Below are 26,674 nucleotides of genomic sequence, written 5' to 3' on the forward strand. Positions count from 1 at the left end.
GCTCTTCACGTTTTATCTTTGATTATATCTTAATTAATTTGATTTATGTAAAATCTTTGTAACTGAAGAAGACTTTGTTTGTGAAGAAAATTTAAAACTAGTTTCACTTATTTTTAATGTATATTAAACATTAAATTTTGATCAATAATTTTTAAAATTTCAATTTATTCGCTCGCCTTTGGTCGGTTTTCTTGATGTTGTTGACATTATTTTTCAATAATAAGCAGATTATTATTGTTTATCTTTTTATATTATTTGTGTTTAAGTAAATAACTATGAGAATTAAAACATTTTCGACGTAGATCGATATAGATCATCAGAAAATGTGTGACTTAAAAGTAAAACAAAAGGTCTCGCAGGGTCTCATATTCCTCAAAAGCACAATCTCAAAATAAAAATCGAGTGAGCAAGCATAAAAGTGACATTAAATTTGACTTGCTCGTGTTCTAGCTTGCTAAATTTTAACAGAAAGCAGTCGTCTCTGTTGTATCAAAAAAGAAAGGAAAATTGTCATAAAGGCACCATGCGATGTAATTCAGCATAAAAGATACATAAGGTATATATGAAATATGTGAATGTAGTCACAATTTTATTTTTTACTTTGTGGGCCTTTATTCCCTATTGATTTTACATGTACAGTCCAATAAGATTTTTATTGTTTTTTAATTTAGTATGAAATGCAAATATCAGCTTTAAATTTATTTTGAAACTCTTTGTATGCGTTCATAAGTTTCTATGTGTCATTTCATAGTTATAATTATACGAGAAAGAGAATTTAGTAAGATATAATTACATAAATTATACATAACAATAATTTTTAAAAAATGAATTTTATGTATTATAAATTAATTGCAATTAATATGTAAATATTTAATAAAATAGTTAATAATAAAATAATAAAGGTATCAGTAAAGATTTTTTAAATAATTGTTAATTTATGTATTAGATAAATTTTTAATTATATGTAAGTACTTTAATAATAATAATACGATTTTACGAAAAATATGCAAACTTTTCGTAATTTGGTAAAAATTTGCATATTTTGCATCATTCTATAACGGCTTTGTTAATTAACGAATCGTTGCCGCAAGGTATATAAAATGTTCGCTAAAACAATATTTCGATATAAACTTTCTGAAACAAGTATTTTTACAAGTGTAACAGCTTTCGCGATTCAACGTGAAAATATAATTCGTGGACGAATGTGCAAACATGTCTAAATATTTTGTTTCGTTTTTTAATAATAATTTACGTAAATTTTTTTGAAAATTTCTCTTTTTTCATATATACCTAAAAGCATCATGAATCAATAATGAAATATTTACCAATAATGGAAATATAAACAGAAAATGTAAATGAGAGATAAATGGAAAATTTTATTCAAATAATATATGTATTTTGTACAAATAAATGAAAACTGTAAAACATTGTGAAAATATAAATAATTGTAAAAACGTTCTTCTTTAAAAATGTGTTATCGATTTTAATTGAAAAGTATATACACACCTTTCATATGTATGTATACGCATATACATATATATATATATACGTATATAGGTATCTCTATTATCTTTTTTAATCTTATACAATCAGCAATACATTCTTAAGCTTTCTTATAATTATTTTTATATTAACATTAATATGTTATATATATATATAAATACATGTATATATGTATATACATAAATAAACATTTATATAAACTTTATTCTTTTTAATTCGTAAGAATTTCTATATTTTAAGATTTCTCACGATTTAGATGTTCCATAAAAATAGAAAATATCTATCGATTTGGTATGCGGAAAAGTAAGTGCAAACATAGAAACCTCGCGACGAAAATTTGGTCGTTTGATTATTTGTTTGACCAATCAACTTTCTTGTGACACTTTTACTATTGTCTTATCACATTTTATCAGATTCTTTGAATTATCTTTTATCGTAATGGATTGTGGATAGTTTCTATGATAAGCATAATGTTTAATTAATTTATGATTATAAACTGTGTGTGTGTGTGTGTGTGTGTGTATGTGCGTTGAAAATGGCATCTGTATTTATAAATTTATATTAAATTGTAATCTTAAAAAACATTTGTAAACATATATTTACATTTTTACATATTCTCAAACAACACAAAGTACTAAAAGATGACGAAAAGATATCTTTTGTATACATACAAAAGATTTTTTGTCTTTTGGTTTTGTAAAGGCAACTTAAAAAGCACAAATTTTCGTCATCTTTTTATAATGTTCTTTCCGGCAAAGCAAAAAATCCCGTTTATCCACAAATTAATTTCCAGCATCGTTTGCTGACATCTTATTTGTCAACTGTTCGTTTACGTATAAAAAATTATTGCCTACGGATAAATTGCCTATAAGCTTTATTATGCACATTAAGGTACTCTGTTATAAAATACATAAATTGTGACATTTGTGACATTAGAAGCAAAAAATCAAATTTTTTAGAACTTACTTCGTTGAAATTTACAACTTTCCACACGAAGCTAAGTTTCACATAGATTTATAACTTTCTACACAAAATAGTGTTCTTCTACATGGGACCTCTATCTCAAATATGTGCTAGATGTTAACTTGAGCCGTGGTTTGTACATACAGTGCGTTTGTGTTAAAAAATTATATTAAAAGTAATGTTTCAATCTCTATTATTTTTGTAAATACTGTTATTTTTATTTATTTAATTATTTATTATTTATTATTATTGTCTGTTTATTAAACATTCATATGACAGTAGATTAACATTTAATCATGTCTAGCTTTTTGTATATTTAAAATATTAATATAATGCTAATGCTAACGTTTATTGAACTTGCCGTTCACTTCATCAGGGCGGGAGCGCATTGATACTGAGTATCTATCAGTATGCTCCTCATTGGCTCGTTCTGATGAAGTAAACGTCAAGGCTCACGAAGCGCTGACATTAGGTCTGTTCGCGTTGTGTACACTTTATGTACTCAGCATCTTCTCTCTTTTCAATACCCGAATATATATTCATCTCGTTTTAAATGCAAAAACTTTTGAGGATTTCAAACAACGCGAACAAACCTATTAGCAATGACCCCTTTTACACCGAACACTTGATAGGCGTATTAACTAGTAACTTTCTATTAAATTATTTTAATTTCAGCAATATATTTAAAGAATGATGTATTAAATTGATATAATATGCATCAAAGTGATTAATTAAATACACATATTATGTATATGTTTACACACGTATTGTCGAAATTAAGGCTTTCCGTTTCACGCATGATGCGCATGATGCATCTTTTATCTTTGTTATTCACCGAATGTTAAACAAGAATAAATGATGCATTATGCACATCATGCGTAAAACGGAATGCAGCCTAAGATAATTCAATAGAAAGTTACTAGTTGGTATCCGTGCTTGCTTTCCAGCAAGAACACAGTCAGACACTGTGTACCACAGTGAGTCGTTTCATCCTTGTTTCATCCTTGGCAAACAAGAATAAAACGACTCACTGTGTTACACAGTGTCTGATTATGTCCTTGCTGGAAAGTAAGCCGTATCTAGAGTCCCTCTAGGAAAAGTCGAGACACAAAACCGGAAGTACGCTATGTTTCAGTCCTATCAGAAATGACTAATAATTCTTATTCTTCTTTAATAAATGACACCTGCCCTCGGAAAAATAAGACGAGGATCAATATGATCAAAATTAGACTGGCGATAATTATGTTAAGATAATTAACCGAAGCGAAAAAACGTACGCCCCGGCGTCATCATCTTGACAAACATGATGCTACCCCTATAAAAATTTCTCTCAGCTATTCACTTACATTCACCAACTCATTTGGTCTGTTCGTCTTGCTTACACTTTTTTACACTTTTTACACTTAAAACGAGACAGATATATATTTGACGCTGAAAAGAGAGAAAACGAAGATGCTGAGTGTAAAAAGTGTAAGCAAGGCGAACAGACCAATTAACAAACTGAAACATGGCAGTCCAATCACCGAAGAGGACCGTTTATGTCTCGACTCTCCCTAGAGGGACTCTACCCGTATCAAGTGCACGATATAGGTTGTGTTCCGATAGCTGTGTCGAAAATTTTCTTTTTAGTTACAAGGTCGGTAGCGCTGTAACTAATGACGAATTCGGCACACATGCACTTGCTGGATTCACACTGCATCCGATTTTCGTCGTACGACGAAAGAATTTCAAACCGTCTTAAGTAATATTTTAAGACGCTAATGCGGCTTTCTGATTGGTTCATGACACCTCAAGGCTAAACTTAAGACGGTCTTAAATATAAGATCTGACTATGAATACCGGCCTCTGATTGGTTTATGCACCAGCTTAAGACCATCTCGAATCTTGAGCACCGTCTATGGATTTCGTCCTTACTTCTTAAACCAAGCTTACTACAGCTGCGGTCCATTTGACGCTACAAACGTTTTGAAGCATTCTTTGATTAATCAATTTATAAAATGCTTTGTTCTGATTAGTCGCTCAAACGTTTCGAAGCGTTTGTAGCGTCAAGTGGATCGCAGCCTACATGTATTGTAGACGACGCCTTAAGATAAATTTTCACGAGCTGCTCAAACCGACTGTTTCAGCGACAAAAAAGATCACGTGATCAAAATGGACGCTTGATATTCATCAATTTTGATCACATGGTCCTTTTTGTCGCTGAAACAACCTGTATAAGCAGCTCGCGAAATCAGCGAAAATCAGCGAAAATTTACCTTTACGGAAGGTGTGTGCCACGGTCTTAACGCAGGAAAATCAATGAAACGCGAATATGGGTCGCAAAATACCAGGAAAGAAGCATCGGGGTATTAAAGACAAACAGCGCTTTAAACATGTAGCGGAGTAAGTTATCAATAAAGTTGTTGCCTATACGACAAAATATTAGATTTTTAGGCCCGGTTACACCAACGTTACTTTAACTTTAAGCAAGACTTAAAATTCTCTTTTTCTCGTTTTAAAGCAAAAGAGAGACAGAGACAGTTTTAACTTGCTTAAAGTCAAAGTAACGTCGGGCCTTGGATGATTATTTTGAACCAGAAACGGATTTTAGGTTAGAATTGTGTACGAATACAGCGTCGAAAAATGTATACGAGCAAGTAATGCCAAAGAGTCTGGAGCGTATAATTAAATTAAAAGAAGCTGTAAAGATCAATACTGGCATCTTGAAAAGGAAGAAGAAGAAGAAGAAAAAGAATGCTCTTATCTGTATAGGGGGGGGGCTACAGCATCATAAACCAAATCATCCAAAAGCAAAACTAGATAAGGTTATACCAGTACTTCAACAACGACCAGGCGAATCTAGTAAACAATTTATGCACAGAGTATCTAGAGATACATATAATTTTTTAAAGGAAGTAGCATTTGAAAAAAAATACGGTATTCAGATTGAACGGAATTCAAATACTAGTGAAATTCAAGCTATAACAAAATGCAAACATAAAAAGGATACTATAGAAACATTAGAAATTAAGCATAAGAATATTAATAGAAAAAAGATACTTGAAAGCTCTGCAACTTCGTCAAAAAATGAAAAGCGAAAACTGAAAGTATGTGCACGAAAAGAAAAAAAGCTTGAAAGCTTTAATGAATTTGAGAGATTGCAAGATAAGATTGTTTTTGGTGAAGTAGTCTATGAACCTCCTAAGTTGGAAATTAAGTCAAATAAAATTAATGAAGTTAGAAAGCCAAAAAATTTATTATTGAATTCATTATTAAAAGGTTCTCAAGAAGACGTTTTTGCTTCCAAAGTGATTAATCGATTTAGAAAGAAAAAACACTTACCTGAAACAGAAAGAAGAAAACTAGAGGAACAACAAATATTGCAGCCTACAAATAATTGAAGTCTGAACGATCGATTAATAGAAACTACTAGGGTATGTTCAAAATTACAAAAGCAATAAATTGTTTGAATAAAGCATATATATTTGACTTTTTCTTTCAATTTATTTTATTGATTCATTCTTATTTTTTATGTTATGATTATATAAAATGTATGAGTTAAAACTCATAATAAAATTAATTAAAATTTCTTAAATTAGATATCTCACAGTTTGCATATCTTAATCACAATTTCTTTGCGATAGAATATAAATATTTTATAGAGAATCCAGGTTTTTATTTAAAAAAAGAGATAAAATTTTTTTTATTGTTTGGATATATATTTAACCTGTAGTCCAGACAAAGGGCTCGAGCCTCTCTTCAATTGGTAATAGATTGTTGAGCGTTTCGAGACTTTCAAGGGTTTGATTGAGAAGCGAGTGACATCTAGTTAGCTGACGGCTAAGCTCATGCACTTTATTTATCTGTTCTGCAAATTTAGCGAATTTCTTTTGTCGATCCACAGTGAGATTTAATGCCTTGCCAAATTCTGTTTCCATACTAGCACATAGAGTAACTTGTTCTGCTGCTATAATCTGTGCATTTGTGTTTAGATGATGTTGATAACGTGCACATAGATTGAACAGACCGACGGGATCAAGCCTCTCTAGGACCTCTGGATCACGTACACCAGGTGGTAGATTCAATGTGCCACGCATAATCGGTAGGAACATTGGGATACTTTGTAGTTTTACTATGTCAGGATCTTTGTCTGCTGTAGGATCTATTTGAGCTGGCTTCACCACTACAATACTGTGTGTCTTGTCTGATATATTAATCTTCTTCTGACTTTTAACATGGAAAGAGAGCAAACTAATAAAATTTTATGACAGAGTTGTTACATATAAAGTATGGTATTTTGAAAATTTTGATTGTATTAGAACATTTTTATGTAGTATATATTGTCTAATAATGAAGTACTATGTTACATTAATAAACTCTGATATATAATGAACTCTTATTTTTATGTATAAATATATGTAAAAATATATTTATAAAAATAAAATAATGATACTGGCTTGTTATTTGATATAATTTGAAGAATATTCTTTTCATATACAGGGTGTTTCTGATCACTCGCAATCAGAACACACAAGATTAAGCGTTTTATTCTGAATCTATCGAATCTATATATATTTTTTGTTTTATTAGAAATATTTCAAATTTTAGAAATATCTCAAAATGTTAAAAACATACATTCATATATAAATCCAGTAATACCTACTTATGAGTTGCACCTACACTATTTTTCTGCCTTGAGATTTCCCCAGCTCCAATACTCTTTCCTCTATAGATTTGTGACTGTTTATTTGTCATCTTTGGTGAATCTCCAATAGGTCGATTCACTGTATAAGAAATATATGGAAGATCAGAATCAGAGCAAATGCTAGCGCCAGGACTGGTACATCTCGGTGGAGTATCTTCTGGCATTCTTTCACGATTTGGAACACTTTTACCACGTCTGAGTTGACTCGTTCTTGTTTTTTCATTATTAGCATTTTGGTTACTATTTTGAGAACTTAGCTCCGACCCCATTTTCAAATTTCTTAGAGCTTACTTGAAGATCGTGAAACTTCAAGAAAATAGAAGTGTTCTTAAGAAGTATGAACTTCAATTAAATCACTGTAATTTAATATATTTTAGGATATTTAATAATTTTTATCATTTTTATGAATCATAAACTATTATATGCTATTTTTGCTAAGCTCTATGAGAATTAGAAAAATCAGTATAAAGCACACTTGCAAAATATCACAAATATTTAATAAATTTTAGTATATGATATATCTTCAAGATATATTTCCAGAGTTTGTGAAAGTCTTAATAGTATCTTTAGCATTGTTTATATCTCATCATATTACATGTCAACAGATTTAAGTAAAACACACTAAGAGGTTATATGAACACAATATATAAAAAAATTTATATTTTTTTCATTTTACCCTTATTTGCTGCTATTTAAAATTATTACTCATTTTATGTATATATTGCTTATTTATATTTATTATTACTTTATTTCTTGTTTCATGATTAACATAACAATAAAATCATTATATCCAGTGAGCTCTATGCATACTGGCAATAAGAGAGGCCATGCCGGTCTTTTTCCTGTTACCATCGAAATCGCCCGTACATTACCGCCAGTACATCCATTTTCAATTTGGGAACTACGTGACTACATACATTTTCTAACACTATCGATAAAATCGTATCGTCATGAAAAAAAGCGAGAAAAACACGATAAAATAAAGTTTTATTTTATGATAATGATTTTAGTTAACTACATTTTGCAATTTATATTTAATCAGTGATTCCTGATTATTTTTTTCTACAAGATCCTGTGGAGGGTCCTGAATATATTCTCGGAATCTCCAGAGAACACCCTCGGGATAGTCCACAGAACGCCGTCGAGACCTCCTGAGGATACATTAGGCGCTCATTTGATGTTCTATAGTGGATGTAGGCCCAGCTCGCGGCTCGGCTTGCGGCTCGATTTGCGGCTCGGCTTGCGGCTCGGCTCGCGGCTCAATAGTCTGGACGCACCTTTACTTGATGTCCGAGTTCAAAATGTAATAATTTCGAACTTTCAGCTCTGAAATGGGTTAAAATAGTTCGAACATACATTTAGTCCGAACTATTTAACGTTCGAACTTAAGATTCGAACTGTCCGAACTGTCAAATCATCTGATGTTTCTGAGCACTAATATATACATTAAATATTTAAATGTAACTAAATTATTTAATTTTTATTCATTTTTTGTATCTTATTTAATTTATCATGATTTTAAAAAATATGTATATATATAGTATATATTTATGTATACACATTGTATGTATGTACTACTTACATTATATATATTACATACAATACATGTATATATATGTGTATTTCAAGAATGTTATATTTACGTGAATTGAAAACAATATTCATCGTTTAGAATCTTTATAGTCTATATCCTGATAGTAAAATGTTATGGTGAATTCGATTACTCGCACTACATTGGATCAGTGCATATTAAAAGCTACTTTATATAAAATATCTCAATGCAGTGATACAATATAATCAATTTTGACAATGAAATGATACACACATATTTTGTTAAATAACGTGATAATATCATTAGTAGATAGTTAATCGTTAAAAATATTTATATATACTTTTACATTTAGCTTTGCTAATGTCATGTAAAGCAACTTTTAGTATGCGCTGATCTAGTGTAGTGCAAGTAACCGAATTCGCTATTAGCGATTTGCGCGCAAATTGGCAGCAAACTCTCGATCAGATTTTGACTACAAAACCATAGCCATCTATGTCCGCATTTAGCTGTGGATTTGTCGATAAAGCCTGCTGACATGGTTTGCCAGCAGATTGCTGATAAAAACCGAGCAGTCTGCTGACATAATCTGATAGCAAATTGCGAGTAGAAACCGAGCAGAGCCTGCTGACATAACCTGACAGCAAATTGGCAGCAGAAACCGAGCAAGATCTTACTTTCTCATTTAAATCGACCTAGTTTCTTATAAGAAATTTTGCGTACATGTGTATATAAATTATGTATAATTATACATAATTATATATTTATATATACTGGTGTGAAAACTGGAAACAATCAATACAGTTTTATTACTAAAATATTATTGATTAGCTTAACATTTCAAAAATACATATGAGGAAGTTATAAAATAGTAAAAAAAATATTTGGAGATTCAGAAAACACACACTCCAAAAGAGCTTGAGAATCTCTAGATTTACCTATTCGATTTACATACGCTAATTCTTATAGGATTCCTGGGCGATTTCTTACGAGAAACAAGTCTATCTCATGGCGATGCCGTAGCCGTATATGAAAATGACAGCTCTTGCTTGGTTTTTGCTGCCAATTTGTCGTCAGGTTATGTCAGCAGGCTCTGTTCAGTTTCTGTCGAATTTCCTGACTTAGCATGTCAGCAGGCTTTGTTGTCATATTTTTAAGCAGTTTGCTGACAATGTCTGATAGTACAAACTCTGTATACAATTAGTTGCCTTTTTGCACAATCAGAAATTAATAACAGGCTCTGCTCAAAATCTGTCTCCGCAGGCTTTGCTGTCAGGGAAATTTTGCGTACATATATATAAACGGTTACATATAATTATATATGTATATATACTGGTGTGAAAACTGGAAAAAATCAATACTTTATTGCTAAAATATTATTGATTAGCTTTACATTTTAAAATACACATGAGAAAATTATAAAATAGTTAATAAAATATTCGGAGATTCAAAAAGAACATTCCGAAGGAGCTTGAGAATCTCCAAGAGATTTGCCTATTCGTTTTTTTCTTAATGTTTCCAATAAGTTCACGTATCACGGTACCTAGGAAATCCTTCAACCTATATAAATACTGAAAAATAAAGGAATTCATGAATTCATGAATACATGAAGATAGGATCTTTCAATAGAACGTTTATATTCAAGAGTGGAGAAAGTAGTGGAAAAATTTTCAAAAAACCCGAAAGCAATTTGCCTATTCGATTTACATACGCCAATTTTTATAGGATTCCTGGGCATTTTCTTCTTATGAGAAGTGTAAGTCCATCTCGTGACAGAGCCATATATGAAAATGAGAGATCTTGCTCAGTTTCTGCTGTCAATCTGCCATCAGGTTATATCAGCAGGCTTTGCTCAGCTTCTGCTCGCAATCTGCTGTCAGGTTATGCAGCAGACTCTGTTCGGTTTCTGTCATCAATTTACTGGTATAGTATATCAGCAGGCTTTACCATATTTTTGACAGTAGTTTGCTGACATTGTCTGATAGTACAAACTCTGTGTACAATTTGTTGCCTTTCTGCAATCAAAAATTGGTAGTAGGCTCTGTTCAAAATCTGTCTCCGCAAGCTTTGCTATCAGAGTATATAAGCTTTTCTATAGCAACCGTAATTCTTTTGGCCTGTGAATCTATTAACTAATGGCTTCGAATGTTGCAGTTGAATTTTCTGTTGAATTTCCTCTTCTCACATTGTTATAATTTATAATTTTATTTTATTAGCTTCCGGCATCTCAATTCCATTTCCAGAAATGCCTTCATATTAGGATCTTGTACCTTGTCAAAGATGGCTTTTTGCAAATCTATATTGGATTTTTCTATCATGTTACTCAATCTTTCTGCATATTTAATCCATACACAATTCGTACATCCTGACATACAGCAATTAGTCGGTTCCGTCAAATCATCCATTGAAATTTTTTTTGCATGATCAGTCCGAGCTTCGTCATCTTTTTGAATAGATGAATTTCGTCGATAATAACAGAGACTTTTACTAATGATTAGCCTTGACCGAAGTATGGAACTCATTTATTTTGATTCTGTCCAAGATACATGTGGTGCAAAATAGCTATTTTTATAATTAATAATATTATATTAATAGAAAAAGAATAAACATCACAATAAAAAATAACTGTTTTGTTCCTTTCGTAAATGATATTTGAAATAAATTCAAGAAAATTTTATCTAACCTGTTGTGAAACAGTAATGTGTAAGCCCTAGACACAATGTGAGGCAACAGTGTCAAGAATAGCGATAAGAATAGCATATAGAAATAAGCGATATATAATTGTCACCTCCCGTTGCACAATACCGCGAAAGAAATAAAAATGCCAACCAATCTGATCTCGTATATAGACTGAAGTATATTCTTCCATCTACTTCAAGGTTATAACACATATAAAGATTGAAAAATCTGAATGCTAATTGGCAGGTTATAAGGCTCAAGGCAAGGTTATAAAGCGATAGACATAGAACTTCAATTCGTCGGAAATTTATCGCAATTTATTGCCTTATTCTGTATTCCTATGTGCATTGATGTATGCATTCCCGAATGTTGGATTATTCTGTTTCTATCGCTATTGCTGTCGCTATCATTATTTCTATCCAAAGACATACCGCCGTATATTTAGCAGACAAGTTTAAGATTTCTCATTTTTTTTTATTGGAATAATTTGGGAAAATTTAGGAAAACAGTCTCATAATTTAAGAAATAATAATTTATTTATAATCAATGAAAATTAATTCGAGCGTATAGTTAGCAGAAATATTTAACATTTCTCATTTTTTTTTTATTGCAAAAGATTGGGAATAATTTGGGAAGATTTAGGAAAATAGTCTCATAATTTAAGAAATAATTTCATTATAATTATAACATAAATTTAATAAAAATAAAAATCAGTGTCACCATTGTGCTGTATGTTTTCTATATTATCGACTGTGTACTTGCACCTTATTTTGACGCGTGGATCATAATTTACACAAAAATCCAGGTAATCCTGTTATTTCTGATTATAATAAAACAAAAATGGTTAGTTAATATAAGCAAAAATATTAATACTTTTGCTCAAAATTGACGACTTATTTTTCATAAAATTAATCTATTTCGAAGATAAAGGTTACTTTAGAAAAATGACAGATAGACAGATTAACCTAACATTGCTATAAAAATAAAGATATTTACTAAAAATTTAGTCTATTAAATCCAATTACAATGACAATATTTTAATAATTAATAGAATAATTAATAATTAATAGAAAATCTAGTACTAAAAAAGCCAGCCTGTTTGCTTGGATGACTCTTTAAAGCATTCCAGAGGAAATTATTATTATACGTAATATTGCCTGTAATATGTATAAGTACAATAAATTACTTAATTACGAATTCTGTGTGTCACCAAATAATCATCCACAAACTAACAATATTGTTTATAATTTTAACGCCTAAATGTACATCTCTGATATTAGGAGAAATTATAAATAAGAATTTATTTATAATTTCTCCTAATAAACTTCGTCAAAATAACAAATTCAAATGTATAATATAAGTTTAGAAAAACACAATTACTAATGTAATCGACGATCACTAACCTCATATCTGTCACAATATCCGTTCTGACGCCAACGCATTGGCGTCGCAATGACCAAATCCGCACGTATTGATGCTAGCCAATCACGGAGTAGCATAAGTCACATGACCAAGTTGACAATTCTCTCTCAAGTTCTCTACCTTGAGTAATGCTAATGCTGGCGGTGCTGTGACTTGCAAGCCTTATAACTCGAAAAGTACTTAAAGAAAATGAACTTAATTACAGTGTTTTGGAAAGCTCTCGACATAAGCTATAAGAATATGTAATGAAAAATGGGGAGTTACATTTAAAAAATTCAAAGTGAACAACCTTTCCCTGACCTTGACAACGTCACCCAAGGTCAAACCACTGGTACTATCTTATGTCCTCCTCTAAACCATATAACTTTTGTTTGAAACATTTTTCCGTATCTACCATAGTTTTTGAGAAATCTTAATGCATTATTTAAAATGGGACAACCTGTATATTTTTATTATAATATAAGTTTTAATTAAACCGTCAAATTTAGTCAAATAGATAAAATTAGGAAAAAGCATTACTAGTAATACTAACAACTTACAGAAATAGGATTACGGCTCCATGGGACATATAGAGATAAAACACGTAACGTTACGAACGCAATACCTAGTAACTTTTGCAGACATCAGGTGCGAATTACGGACTGTTGCCTAGTTTACATCGTGCACTTGATACGGATACTAATTAGTATCTGTCTATTGAATTATCTTAATTTCGGCGAAATGTGTAAACATATACATGATAATATGTGTATTTAATTAATCATTTTGATACATATTCTGCCAATTTAGTACGTCATTCTTTAAATACATTGCTGAAATTAAAATAATTTAATAGAAAGTTACTAGTTAATACGCGTATCAAGTTCTCGGTGTAAAAGGGGTCTGTATGTGACGGAACCTTTACACTGCAGAAGCTAGAAAAAATAGGAGTGGGGGTAATTTTCTTGCAACTACTCTATTACATGCCTTTATGTTATGTTAGTATTGTGTTATAATTTCAGCTTCTTACTGTTAATATTAATGAAATTATTGAGTTGAATCAATTTATCACTGTAATAAGTAGCGTCATCATAAATTATAATCTATATAAAATGATTACTGTAGGGCGTGTAAAAGACTTAATGGTTATTTCGTGATACATACGTGTAGAGGAATAGTAAAGCATGTTGTATAGCAAGATACAAGTGCTTTGCTTTCGTATTCTTTGTTTAGTTGGTTGTCTCGTATATCTCACCTATTTGGGATATACGGCATTTTTAGCGGGCGGGATTTATGCCCAAAGCATACAAAGTGCGTAGATTGAATTCAGTGCATTAAATGCAATAAACGCATTACATGAAATATTATACCATCAAATGGTATACCTCATGTCATAACATTTGTAATATATATAGGAAGATTGTAATTATCATTTATTACTTCATATACATATTTATCATTCTTATTCTTTAATAAAACTTTATAAACGCATTTTATAAGTTATTGTGTCGTTTTACGTCTTATTTATAAGCATTATTTGTAAATTTTTCATGAGCCGTACATACCCTCCCCTGCCGCTATGAGTAGCCATATATTCTACCCTTATGGGATATACGGCAAAAATGCAAGGGTTTCAAAAAGTTCATTTTTTAATACGAAAAATAAATATATTTCGGATTTCTAATATTTTTTTCATAGTAGTAGACAGTACAAAATTTTTACTGATATAGTTCGTTTACTTTAAACATAGTAAATAATACTTAATTAAGTTTTTGATAGGTGTAGCGTATATACCGGAGTTACCCTAAGTTATATAAAATGAATAAACCAAACTTTAGTAAAAACTTTGATAAGAAGGTTAAAAAGGATTACGAAAAAGTATAGAGAATGTACATATTTCACACATGTTTGGAATGGTATAAATACAACTCTTTGATACTGAAGATGTGAATAATATCACGGATTTGACCGTGAAGATGCAGAACTTTCGCGTCGATTCTCAATCTCGTAAACCAATAGGAGAGGGAGATTGAAAGAAGGAGATGGAAAAAGAGCGAGATAAGATAGAACGAGAAAGATCGAGAGAGGGGTCAGATGAAATGACAGTGAACGTCTGACGTCACTTAAAAAGCCCGCTGATGCGTCTTTTCGTAAATGCGAGTTAACTCGCAGTTTCGCGAAGCGCTTTGTCGTCAATATCATATGTATTTTCTTATCGTGAAGTATTCATGTAAACACAAATGTATTATCTAGCATTTTCGTAGTCGTGCATAAGGATAACTGAAAAACATCAAAAAAAGAAAGTGTTTGATAATCTAGTTTGAAAGTAAATCATTATAAGCATGCATGAAATTTTTGGAGGTATGTAAATGAGAATATAAACAGATGTTTTAAACTTAAGAACATAGAAAATGAAATATAATGTAAAAAATAATGTTTTTGGAGTCTTAAAGGTATCATTTTGAGTGGAATACATAGACTGGATATAACACTTATTGTTAGATTTTATCTTGATTCTTATCTATAATGATATTTGATATTTTACCTTAAAAAAATTCTTATTGTTAATAATAATTCTGTATTCCAGTGACATATAGTATTCCAAAAATGTAGGCACATATGTTGCTTTGAATTTTTTATTAAAATAAATATTCCCTTATATTAAAGCAAATCAATGAAGAGGTCCTGAATGTATATAACAATCATAATATGCCTTTAAAATTCATACACTAACTGTTTATATATTAATTGAAATTTATTACATGAACAAAAATATATGTAAACGTTTCAACCTTAAATTTCATTTACAATATTAAATGAAATACATCTTAACGGATCGCAATACAATAAGAATCGCAATAGTATAAATAGAAAGATCTTGTCGTTGTATAGTGGTGATATTGTATTGAAAATAACCCAAATTTAAGGTCGAAATATTTACATATATCTTTGTTCATGTAATAAATTTGAATTAACACACAAACAGCTAGTGTATGATTCTTAAGGCATTTTGATTCTTATATTAAATGTTTAAGAATTTCATTTATGAGGAATTTTATATTATTATTAATTATATTCTAAATAGGTTTAAAATTAAAATCACAAATAAATATTTTTACATTTTAATATTAATATCTAGAATATCTATAATTTCAATCATATTTTTTAGAAAATCGTTGTTTTAAAAAATTCGAAAGCAATTGTTATTTTTTTTAATAAAAAAGATGTTTACCAGAAAACTTTGGATTAATAAAAAAAATATTTCAGTATATTTATGAATAATGCAAGAAACTTTTTGTACTGCGAAACAATTAAAACAATTTCTTTATAAGAAAATAACGCTATCGAGATTTGTTTCATCTCATATTTGAAATTCGAATTTAATTTGACACGCGAGTAAAAGCAGTGCCCCAGTTTTTAACTTTTACACAGGAATAGCTCGAAAAATATAAAAGATACGGAAGAATGTTTCAGATGAAATTTATATGGTTTTATGGGGCATAAATAATGGAAAAATCAATTTTAAAAAATCGAGTTTTCAAAGTCATATGAAGGTTTTGGCTATTTAAAAAAAATGGAATTGTATGATTACATTATATGATTTCTCTAATTATTCTACAAAAAATATTAAAGTAGTATATAACGAAAAATCAATAATTTATGAGATATTTTACATTTTATTCTTCCACATTTTCACATGAAACATAAAATGTCTCGTAAACTATGTTTTTTATAAAAGTGCCTTAATACATCTAGGCTTTGAAGAATGAGATGACTCAATTAATATAACGAAAATGTAGTTGCTTTTTTTAAAAAAAGTTATGTTGCAAAGGCTATTATGCATATTACAAATTATATCATTTTTGTGAAAATTATTTATTTTTTTTAATGAGACACCCTATATATATGGTTAATAGAGGCTTTCATATGCTCTCGTATGTTCATTGGGTTTCTGACGCAGCAGGAAACGTACGGAAAGCGGAGAAGTGCGTCACGTCGTATTAGATTCATGATATTAAGTTCATTTTATACACTATAATATTTAGTATCAAAATTTTATTCTTTTATGTACGTATGTGTTATAAAGAATTTTGATATTTATGAATGAAATATTATTAAAAATCAAATTAAATGTTAATAAATAGTACGAATTATAGACATATAATGTTTTAATTAAATATTAATATGCAATAATATATTAATAATAAAATATCTTAATTTACATTAACAATATCATAATATGTGTTTATATGCTTATGTTGTGTTTTATTATCTTTACTCATAGAAATAACGAATACCTCTTATAAATATATGATAATGAGGCACACACACACGCACGCACACACATAGCATGCTTATTCAAACTCTTTTAAGCCTTTAATACAAAATTATAGTTATACCTATAATTTAATGTCGTCTAGTTGTGGAGTATGAGCAGATAATTCTGATAATTTTGTGATTGTACAGAAAAATTTTATGTTTATTTTTCATATTAGTTCATTACATTTAATAAATCTGTTTAATATATCTCTAAATCTACATAGAATTTTATAAATGTAAACACGAAAAAGTATCATAAATATTGTATAGTGAAATAATATTACGCAAAGTTTATTTGTCTCTCCCCCTTTTATACTAGATTGTTTAATATAGGCTTTATGCATGTATGGTGATTATGACGTGCATACTACTACCGCCTGCGCGCTGTAAAGAGATAAACGCTATGGCGAGATCTCATGTGACTCGAGAGAACGAATGAACATGGGTGAATTTAAAACAGTCGTAAGCGTGCCGCGCATACGTGCGCTCGATGTCAGTTGGAAGAGCACAGAAAAATTACCATTATTTTTAAAGGTATGCCACTTTATTCTTTATAGAAAACATAGAAAGGAATGAAATTGTGCATAATTTTTATTTACTATTAAGTATAATTTTAATTTTTTTTAATAATGCATTATCTGTACTCTAATAATTAATCAATTATCAGATACAGACAATTATAAATGTACGGTACAAGAAAAGATAATAAAATTTCAAATGTCTAATAATAAATTAAATAAAAATTAAGCTTAAGTACATATATTTTTTAATCTCTTCCTATGAACGGATACAGTACATTTTTCTTTTGCTTGAAAATACATTTCTTGAGGAAATTTTATTAAAATAGAAAATCCTGTTAGAATATAATACTATAAAAATTTAATTTTAATATAATTGCAAAATGTTTTTTGTGAAAAACGATATGAATAGATAATATCAATATTAGTCATATCATACTTATCAAAAATAAATAGAGAGATAATGTCTAATTAAATATAATTTAGAATTAATTAAAAATAAGAGGAACTTAATGGAAAAGATGTTAACAAAGTCAATTAATCAGATATCATATTTTATTTGTTTAAGTAAAACAAATAAAATAATTAAGACTCAGAATTTCAAAAGAAATATAAAAGAAAGAATAGCCGTAATGAGTCAACGCAGATATAAGTGCGCAAGAAATTTGACGTTTATTCTTATATTCATAAAATTTGTAAACGTTTCGACCATTTTTTTTATCTTTCTCAATACAAATATAAAAACTAATCAAATTATAATATAGAAGTAGATCTCTATTTATAACATTATTCTTACCTCGCACATATTTAGTTTGACGATCTTTACTTTTATATTATAATTTGATTATTTTTTATGTTTGTACTGAGGAAAACCACAAAAGTGGTCAAAACGTTCACAAATTTTATGTATATTATATAAGAATAAACATCTAATTTTTTGAGTGCACTTATATCTGCGTTGGCTCATTACGGCTATTCTTTCTTTTATTTTTCTTTTAAGAAAAAGATATTATAATATAATATTTAAAGAAAAATTACAAAATTAATAGTATGATCAAATTGATGGTATTTCCATTTACATAGAAAGTTACAAAAAGTATTCATAACACATTAATCTCCGTTTCCTATAAAATATAAAAATGTTTTGTTTACAAAACTATAATTGACTTTATTTGAATGTGCTGTTTTAGAATTTTGTGTTTGTATTAAAATATCTTAAACATGTTAAAATTTATGTACAAGTAAAATCGTCAATTTTAAAGTAGATCATGTTATGTTTGGTATTGGCAATGCCAAAATTGTTCCGGTAATTGCTAAATTGATCCCTTCTTTTATGATTGAAAATTCTTAATCAAATATTTGTAAATACATTATGTTGATAAATTTTTTGATTTATTGTAATATTTATAGTTTTATAATATTTTTATATTATAAAATACTTCTTTTGCTTACTTGGAGTTATTATCTAACACGCTGATCGTATGTAACAAGTTATCGTTTGCATAATATAAATATGTGATGTGTAAAAAATATTTAATTATCAAATATAATTTCTTATTTATCTAGGAATGATAGGAGCTCAAAGGTTAAAAGAATCAAGCGATGCAAAATAAGCAACATTCAAAGATTAAATCGATATTATTACATTTCAACTAACAACAAGAAAAGAAATAACAAAGAAATAAAGACAAACAATTGATCCAAACTGATTAAGATTGAAAAAACAAGGATAGCGATAAGATGGCGTAAAAATAAATCTCAATAAATCGAAAAAAGAAAGAGTATATCGAAATGGAAATGAAATCAATTCTTTTCAAGCGATTTTCTTCTTAAAGAAGAAAAAGAAGATGGATGAATCGCCGAAACTCTTTCGACTTCCGGGAACTATTGAGGAAGAGGAGGAAGTGGAACAACAAAGGAAGACAGAATGTCAAACGAAAGAATTGCTAGACAACGCGACGGAATCTCTTCTTCTAGATCGGAAAAGCGTCTCGACACTTTCCAATTTACCAAGAAATGTTACCCTCATCAGAGTTAGCACTCAGAGCAGTAGTATCACCGGCGGTATTGGTAGACAGGACTCCACCAGGTAAGAATCTATCTGATTTAGATTGTCTTTCCTTATTACGTTTGTTTATCTTTTATTTAGATAATGCAGATTCTATTTATGTTAAAAATATTAAACAAAATCACGAGTCTGGTACAAAATTGTTTATTTTTGACAAAGCCTTATGCTAAAACATGTACGTCATTTGTCGATTACGTAATTATCGGCATCTTTGCTCGACAGGTGCTCTCTACAGTTTTAAACAGATTGGACAAAGAAACATAGTAACGTATTTCGATTATTAAAACGTTTAACTCTTACGCGAATATTACAGAAAGAATCTTATTGGACCGTACGTGTGAGTATACACAACCAATAGAAAATAAAAACAGTCAAAGTTATATGGATATTAAATGCTTAAATAATTCGATACGACATATGTCATCATGAAAATTGCGCGCCGAATTGATTTTTCGTTATTTTTTTTTAAACGTAATCTTGACAGAATTGTAGTAGTAATATAATAATTTACTGATAGACAACTTGGAAAGATCTTAATATTGTTGATAAACGTTCGAAAAATCAATTGACGAGCAATTTTTATGATTTTTATATACTATACGTATGTATAGTATAGAATTATTTAAGCACTTAAGATCCAGCTTCGACCATTAAAAATTTTTATTTCCTATTGGTTGTGTATTTACATGTATGAGATATTTTCTTTAATATTGTTTATGTACATCACCTGAAAAAGATGTTTTTTGTTTCTACATATACTGGTTATATTGCGAAAAATATTACTAAAGCCACGATAGTCTAAGTTAAGTTTGATAAAATTTAATTTTTTAGTAAATATCGACAATAGGGGACTCAGCTCGGATGACCTTCACCTTGACATGTGATGTCAAGGTCATAACCCTGAGTGACCTTGAGACGGTTTTAGTTGGTGCTCGTCCTTCGTTTAAAAGTTATTACCAAAAAAGTTCCAAACAAAAGCGAGGTCTACACCACAATTATATAAACGTTAAATGTATATAAGGTATTTAAAAATAAGATATTAATACGTCAAAAATTAATTTATTGGATATAACTTGCTCATGATTTCAAAAAATGTGTCTATACGTTTATCAAATGTGATAAACAATGTATCAACATTAGTACTCAACCCCCCTCATTAGTACTCTCATCCCCTCCCTTGCAAAGGAGCGCACGATTCTCACCTCCGACTTTCACCCCCCTTCCTCTGTTTGGGAGTCCTTTCCAAAGCGTGGAAAGGACTCTCCCCCTGCAAGAGGCTCACGACTTCCATAATTGAACTGTTGCACAACATTGAAATCCAAGTACAACTTATGCACTTTTGTTTTTAAAATAGGAAATCTATTTTAAAGCAGAGATTTTTTGTTTTTAAAGCAGGAAATTTATTTTGAAGCAGAGATTTTTTGTTTTTAAAGCAGAAAATATCTATTTTATAAAACAAAGAATTCTCGTGTTATATAATAGAACTGTTTTTTGTTAATAACTTTTTAATTAAGGACGAGCACCAATTAAAACCATCTGAAGGTCACTCAGGATCATGACCTTGATAATATATGTCAAGATCAAAGTCATCCGAGCTGGGTTCCCTATTGTCGATATTTACCAAAAAATCAATTTTCAAACAAGTAAATAAGAAACTGTATATTTAAAAAATCTTAAAAAATTTTTTTAAATACTTCAATATAAATATGATCATATCTCCCCTAGTTTTTCATGTTCCGGTTGGCTTAATGTTCATCAGTGCTTCGTTCTTCACTTGTGTTGTCTGATATTTCGTCTCTTGCGTTTGGACATTCCTCGACACCTCCGCAATCTTTTATATTTGAATTCCGATCTCCAACTCTGATAACACTCCTGACACCCGTTGTCACAGTTCTTTATCCTTTCCCAGACATCATACTTCCAAATTCAAGACTGCTTTTTCCTATACTGCCACAAAATTCTATAACATGTTACCCTCTTCCATCGGATTGTTTTCCTCATTTCCTTCGTTTCGTTCAGCTTTTGCAAAATTTATATCGACTTTGTAACACTAACTATTTCTTATGTCTCTTTTATAAATTTTACTGTAATTATCATTATTATTTTGTACGTTTTAAAAATTCTATTATTTCATTGGTATGTATGCTCTGTATTTCTGCGTGTATGCTTTCATATATTTTCTCATTCTTCGTAATTACTTTCATTACTTTATACGTTTAAAAAATTCTGTTATTTCATTTGTATGTATGCTCTGTATTTCTGCGTGTATGCTTTCATGTATTGTCTCATTCTTCATAATTGTATTTTGTTATGCGTAAATTCTTTTATTTACTAGGAGGCTTAGTAGTAACAGTTTTGCTGGTGCCTCACTATTTGTGTATATTCTATATTTCTGTAATTTCTGAAAGTTCTTTTTACACAATCATGTAATATTCTATACACAATAAAATAAATAAATAATAATAATAATATACATAGAATATGATATCATAAAGAAAATTTTGAGATTGCAGTTGGCCCCATTCGTAAACGAATATTTTTTTCTAAAACGAAGTTGGAATTATTTCAGCCTAATCACTATAAAATAAATTTGTACGATGTTTCTTTATACATTGAATTTTTCAATGTATTACTGCTCAATTTTTTGTTAACAGTTGTAACAAATTTAACGTTTAATAATTAACGTTTTTATCTGAAAATATGAGAAATATCCTAAAAAAATTCGTGTTTATAAAAATTTTATATATTTTGTAATTTTTACTACAAATGACAAAAAAGAAAAACCTCTTAAAACAACTACCTCCAATATCATAGACGTAAAACATATATTATTTATCTTTCTTTATCTTCAATCTTATACATATATGTAATATGTGTACTAATATGCTTTGACGATCTTTTAAAAATCTCAAGAAATTCATTTTTAAGTGGACCCCTGAATCTGCCATATATATACATATATATATGACAGAGAGAATTACCTCAAAAATATTATATTAATGTAGAATCTTGCGCTAACGTTACGTTATATATATCCAGTGTAACATTGTAACGTACAAATTGTAACGTACAATGTTGTGAGATAATATTTAATGTTCTGTATTATGAATTTAATAAGTGGTGATTGTGATAAGAATTATAGCATAAATGGTATAGATAAATGGTAAACATATATATATATATATGGTAATCTTGTTAGCGCATGCACATATACGCAATGCGAATGAAACATCAATTGCACGTTAATTAGGCTCGATGATGGTAGACCTCACTCTCGTATTTACTACGGAACGTACTATATTTACTTTTATCATTTGCAAGCAAGATTCTTACAAGGCAAGAAAAAATTTTGTTGTCATAAAAACGTTTCTACTTCTACATATTCAATATAAAAATGACCAAACTTTGTTATCATTGTCAATTATTTGCTAATATAATATAATATAATAAAATTTACTTTCATTTTTTACTAAAATACAGAATTTTGTTGAATATATTTGCTAGTAAAAACTTTATTTATTTATCACATTGAAATTAATTTAAATTATTATTAAACAAAAAAATATATAGAAGCTATAGTTTGCTGTTGCAATGAAATTAGATACTATTATTTTAATGGTAAATTAATTTGTTATAGCAAAACTATTTTTTTTTTTGATAAATAGTATTATTAACAAATCTTATTTTATCTATATAATAAATGAAATTTATTGTAATAATATATGAAAATAGTTCAAATGAACGAGACCTTCTACGTGAATACAACGTTGATAGATATGTTAACACTATAAGTGTTTATACAGAATTACATAAGAAAAAAAAGTAATGCGTAATAATTAATCATATTGTTATAATTGCCACGTAGTAATCAATAAACATTAAGAGAAAAGAAAATTTATTAGCAGCATATTTTATACATGAGTCAATATAATATGAACGATACTATTTTTTGTATGAATATAAATCAATCATGTAGGTAGAGAGAGAGACATATTTATACTGAGTGTCAGGTGGAGGTGTTTGCTTATGCCCTAAGTACATGTGGTCTTCCAGCAGTTATTACAGATGTTACTATAATAGTTTCGATGTTCGAATAAATAATACCGAGTATCATTGTGCAAGTTCTAGTTCATGCATTGATCAAGTTTCTTGAGAATGAAAATGTTAAAGCCATCGTAATTTCGTTTAAACTGCGTGCACAATTCAGAGAAGAGATGCTATTGAAAGTGTAAGAGCATACCGGCATTCGGTACTATTTGTTTGAATATCGTAATAACGACTAAAAAACAACTGCCATAAGGTCACAACTATATAGGGTATGAATAGACACCTCTACCTGTCACTTACTGTAAATACATCTATTAATGTTGATTTGTATTTACACAAAAAAGATATGGTTTATATTTGAACAGTTTATATTTGACCTCTACTTATAAAGTATGTTGCTAGAAAATTTTCTTCTTTCTGTATATTGATTGCTACATGGCTATATAATGATATAATTAATTACTACATATTGATTTTTCCCTTATATAATACTTATATAATACATATATATATATACTACGCAAAAAAATTAAAGGATCACCTAGTCGATCCTCAAAAATAGGTAAAAATTCAGAAGAACTTGTAACTTCGTTAAAAATGATCGTAACAAGATTTTTAAAAAAGCATTTTAAAGCTTAAAATCTCTACTTTCACCAAGTTATTCAACATTCAAGTAAAAATGACCCCTTTTACTTGAATGTTGAATAACTCGGTGAAAAAAAAAAACGTATAACGTTCAATAAAGAAAACAAATTGAAGGTGAAGATTCATTCTATCGACTGCTGTAAATCGCATTTGTGTGCGATTTTTAGTTCACGTCATAGACCTTTGTAAAGTTTGTACAAAATTTTTAGATTTGACGTATACCCATTTCTGTTCGTATAGCAACATAAAAAATTAATCAGATCGAAATATTAATTACCGATTTTGAAAGTAGAAATTTCAAGCTTTAAAATACTTTTTTAAAAATCTCGTTATAATCATTTTCGACGAAGTTACACTCTTCTGAATTTTTACCTATTTTTGGAGACAGACTAGATGATCCTTTAATTTTTTTGCGTAGTGTATATTGTACAATTAATAATTCATTATTGTACATACATAACATTATGCATTACATAGGATGTTCATTAACGTTTCAGTATAATGATCCGCAATTATATCTTTAAGGTATGGCTTATAATATGATTTAAAAAAAATTATAAGGAAAATGTTTATCTGTTTCATACAAGTTATAACTTACGATTTAACCATATTGACAATTTTCTTGTATAGAAAATTTAAGAGATCTATGTTGGAATATTGTGCGTTGACTGATGAGTCGTTTGTTTGAACCACTGGTTCGGGTAAGAATGAAAACAGTCTGGTAGATTTCTCGTAATAATTATTCTATTGCGGAGAACTTACAGACTCGACCTTTCTTCTCGAGTGTATCGTTAATAATGGCGACCACTAACAACTCAGCTGACGGCCGCCAACTCGTCAGAGCCCGCAGGTCAAACCGGTCGATAACGCGGTCGATAATTAATCTAAGCGCCACAACGGCAAAACTAAAAATTAAAATAGACATAACACGCCGCCCGCCTTGATAAATATAACATATTTACAACATAAACGGTAATATAAACTTATTTCAGTATAAAATCTGTAAACAAAACTTGTCTTAGCCTATCTTTATCATCAATTTTGAATATAATCAATATTTAAAGATACACAAATACTACCTTGATCAAAAAATTCCCGGAATTCATTTAGAAAATTCAAAATACAAGTTTATTCATCAAAAGTGATATTGTCTCCTTCAAAGTACTCTCCATCGACTGCAACGCACTTATGCCAGCGCTTGATCCAGCTCTCGAAACATTTCTGGAACTCTATTGTCGGTATAGCCATCAGAGCCGTCTTCGATTTTTCCATTACCTCTTAGTAGTGGTTTTTTGACTCGATCGAACAAAAAAAAATCGCAGGGAGCCATATCGGGTGAATTCGATGGCTGTTGGATGGTATTCGTTTCGTTCTTGGTCAAAAATTTACGGATGTTGCAAATTCAACTCCATTTTTAAAACTGTAAAAAATCGAAAACACGTGCAGAGGTAGATGTACTCAAGACGGCGTAACTTTTATAAATGTCAAGCTATGGCGATAAAATTTGGTGGAAATATCAATGATAGATGTGGCAACCTAACCAAAAAAAACAGAACTCAAATCAGCTGACTCAGAGCATCACCTGGTGGTAATTCTGGGAACTTTTTGATCAAGGTAGTATACTTAAAACTAATCTAATATCGGGGCTACATTAATAATTGCCCTTTTACATATCTCGCGTTTAGTAACAGCTCTTACTATTCCATCCGTACCAGAATGTATTTCTGAAATTCGAGCGAGACTCCACTTCAAAGGTTTATTCTCACTTTCCTTTAACATGACTAACTGGCCGACCTAGAACATGTTACTAGTATTGGTCTTCCACTTGGTCCTCTGTTGACAAGTATTCAAATATTCCTTCTGCCAACTGGATCAGAACCTGTTGCTTGAGCTGTTGCACATGTTGCCATCTTGACAGTCTATTCTCCGGAACCTCACTTAAGTCCGCCTCAGGGTAACTTTGCAAATTCTCTCCGATCAGAAAATGACCCGGGATTAAAATATTCAAATCATTCGGGTCGTGTGATAAGGGGGTCAGAGGCCTGGAGTTTAACATGGCCTCAATCTGAACCAACACTGTAATCATTTCTGCAACCGATAGGCAAGCTTCGCCTACAGTTCGCTTCAAGTGTAACTTTAATAAACGTACTGCCGACTCCCAGAGTTTCTCCATAATGAGGTGATCTAGCAGGTATGAAATGCCAGTTTATTTGTTCGGTAGTAGCGAATTTGTGGACCGAATCCTTAAAATCCTTATTCTCGATTACTTGTTGTAACATACGGTCGGTTCCGACAAA

General features: G+C 29.8%; 3 protein-coding genes and 1 long non-coding RNA gene across 6 annotated transcripts in view; 2 read left to right on the forward strand and 2 right to left on the reverse strand.

Moving 5' to 3' along the window:
- Nucleotides 1-5,901, reverse strand: part of LOC108724208 (uncharacterized) — a 9,308-nt gene extending 3,407 nt beyond the window's left edge. Inside the window, exon 1 of the long non-coding RNA XR_001936686.1 lies at nucleotides 5,821-5,901. This is a non-coding gene — a long non-coding RNA (uncharacterized lncRNA). The remainder of the gene's footprint in view (nucleotides 1-5,820) is intronic.
- Nucleotides 4,559-6,517, forward strand: LOC108724206 (coiled-coil domain-containing protein 137). Its single transcript, XM_018450447.1, has 3 exons — nucleotides 4,559-4,848; nucleotides 5,057-5,879; nucleotides 6,438-6,517. Exons 1-2 carry the CDS (start codon nucleotides 4,778-4,780, stop codon nucleotides 5,844-5,846), a joined length of 861 nt encoding a protein of 286 aa, XP_018305949.1. The 5' UTR covers nucleotides 4,559-4,777; the 3' UTR covers nucleotides 5,847-5,879; nucleotides 6,438-6,517.
- Nucleotides 6,101-7,848, reverse strand: BORCS5 (BLOC-1 related complex subunit 5). Of its 2 annotated transcripts, none has more exons than XM_018450448.1 (3): nucleotides 7,827-7,848; nucleotides 7,109-7,506; nucleotides 6,101-6,672 (listed from the first exon to the last, which is right to left on the reverse strand). In XM_018450448.1, the coding sequence occupies exons 2-3, from the start codon at nucleotides 7,417-7,419 to the stop codon at nucleotides 6,168-6,170; spliced, it is 816 nt and encodes a 271-aa protein (XP_018305950.1). In that variant the 5' UTR covers nucleotides 7,420-7,506; nucleotides 7,827-7,848; the 3' UTR covers nucleotides 6,101-6,167. The 2 variants fall into 2 exon arrangements, with proteins under 2 accessions (XP_018305950.1, XP_018305951.1); XM_018450449.1 differs by having other exon boundaries at nucleotides 7,109-7,440; nucleotides 7,827-7,843.
- Nucleotides 7,849-14,991: 7,143 nt separating this feature from the next.
- Nucleotides 14,992-26,674, forward strand: part of LOC108724187 (G protein-activated inward rectifier potassium channel 3) — a 30,147-nt gene continuing 18,464 nt past the window's right edge. The window contains exons 1-3 of one of the 2 annotated variants that reach the window (XM_018450415.1): nucleotides 14,992-15,140; nucleotides 17,419-17,633; nucleotides 19,453-19,706. In XM_018450415.1, coding sequence (XP_018305917.1) covers nucleotides 17,535-17,633; nucleotides 19,453-19,706 — 353 coding nt within the window. In that variant the 5' untranslated portion in view covers nucleotides 14,992-15,140; nucleotides 17,419-17,534. Of the gene's footprint in view, nucleotides 15,141-17,418; nucleotides 17,634-19,183; nucleotides 19,707-26,674 lie in introns of both variants that reach the window. The other variant, XM_018450416.1, reaches the window with a different exon arrangement.

The sequence above is a fragment of the Mycetomoellerius zeteki genome, unplaced genomic scaffold (genome assembly GCF_001594055.1).
Source record: "Mycetomoellerius zeteki isolate Tzet28-1 unplaced genomic scaffold, Tzet1.0 scaffold28, whole genome shotgun sequence".
Taxonomy (NCBI): domain Eukaryota; kingdom Metazoa; phylum Arthropoda; class Insecta; order Hymenoptera; family Formicidae; genus Mycetomoellerius; species Mycetomoellerius zeteki.

Bases quoted from the DNA above. Each gene is read 5' to 3' on its own strand.
- LOC108724206 (XM_018450447.1), top strand. From the start codon at position 4,778: ATGGGTCGCAAAATACCAGGAAAGAAGCATCGGGGTATTAAAGACAAA. The intron at 4,849-5,056 runs GTAAGTTATCAA...AACGGATTTTAG, and splicing joins CGCTTTAAACATGTAGCGGA to GTTAGAATTGTGTACGAATA.
- BORCS5 (XM_018450448.1), bottom strand. From the start codon at position 7,419: ATGGGGTCGGAGCTAAGTTCTCAAAATAGTAACCAAAATGCTAATAAT. The intron at 6,673-7,108 runs GTAGGTATTACT...CCATGTTAAAAG, and splicing joins AGTGTAGGTGCAACTCATAA to TCAGAAGAAGATTAATATAT.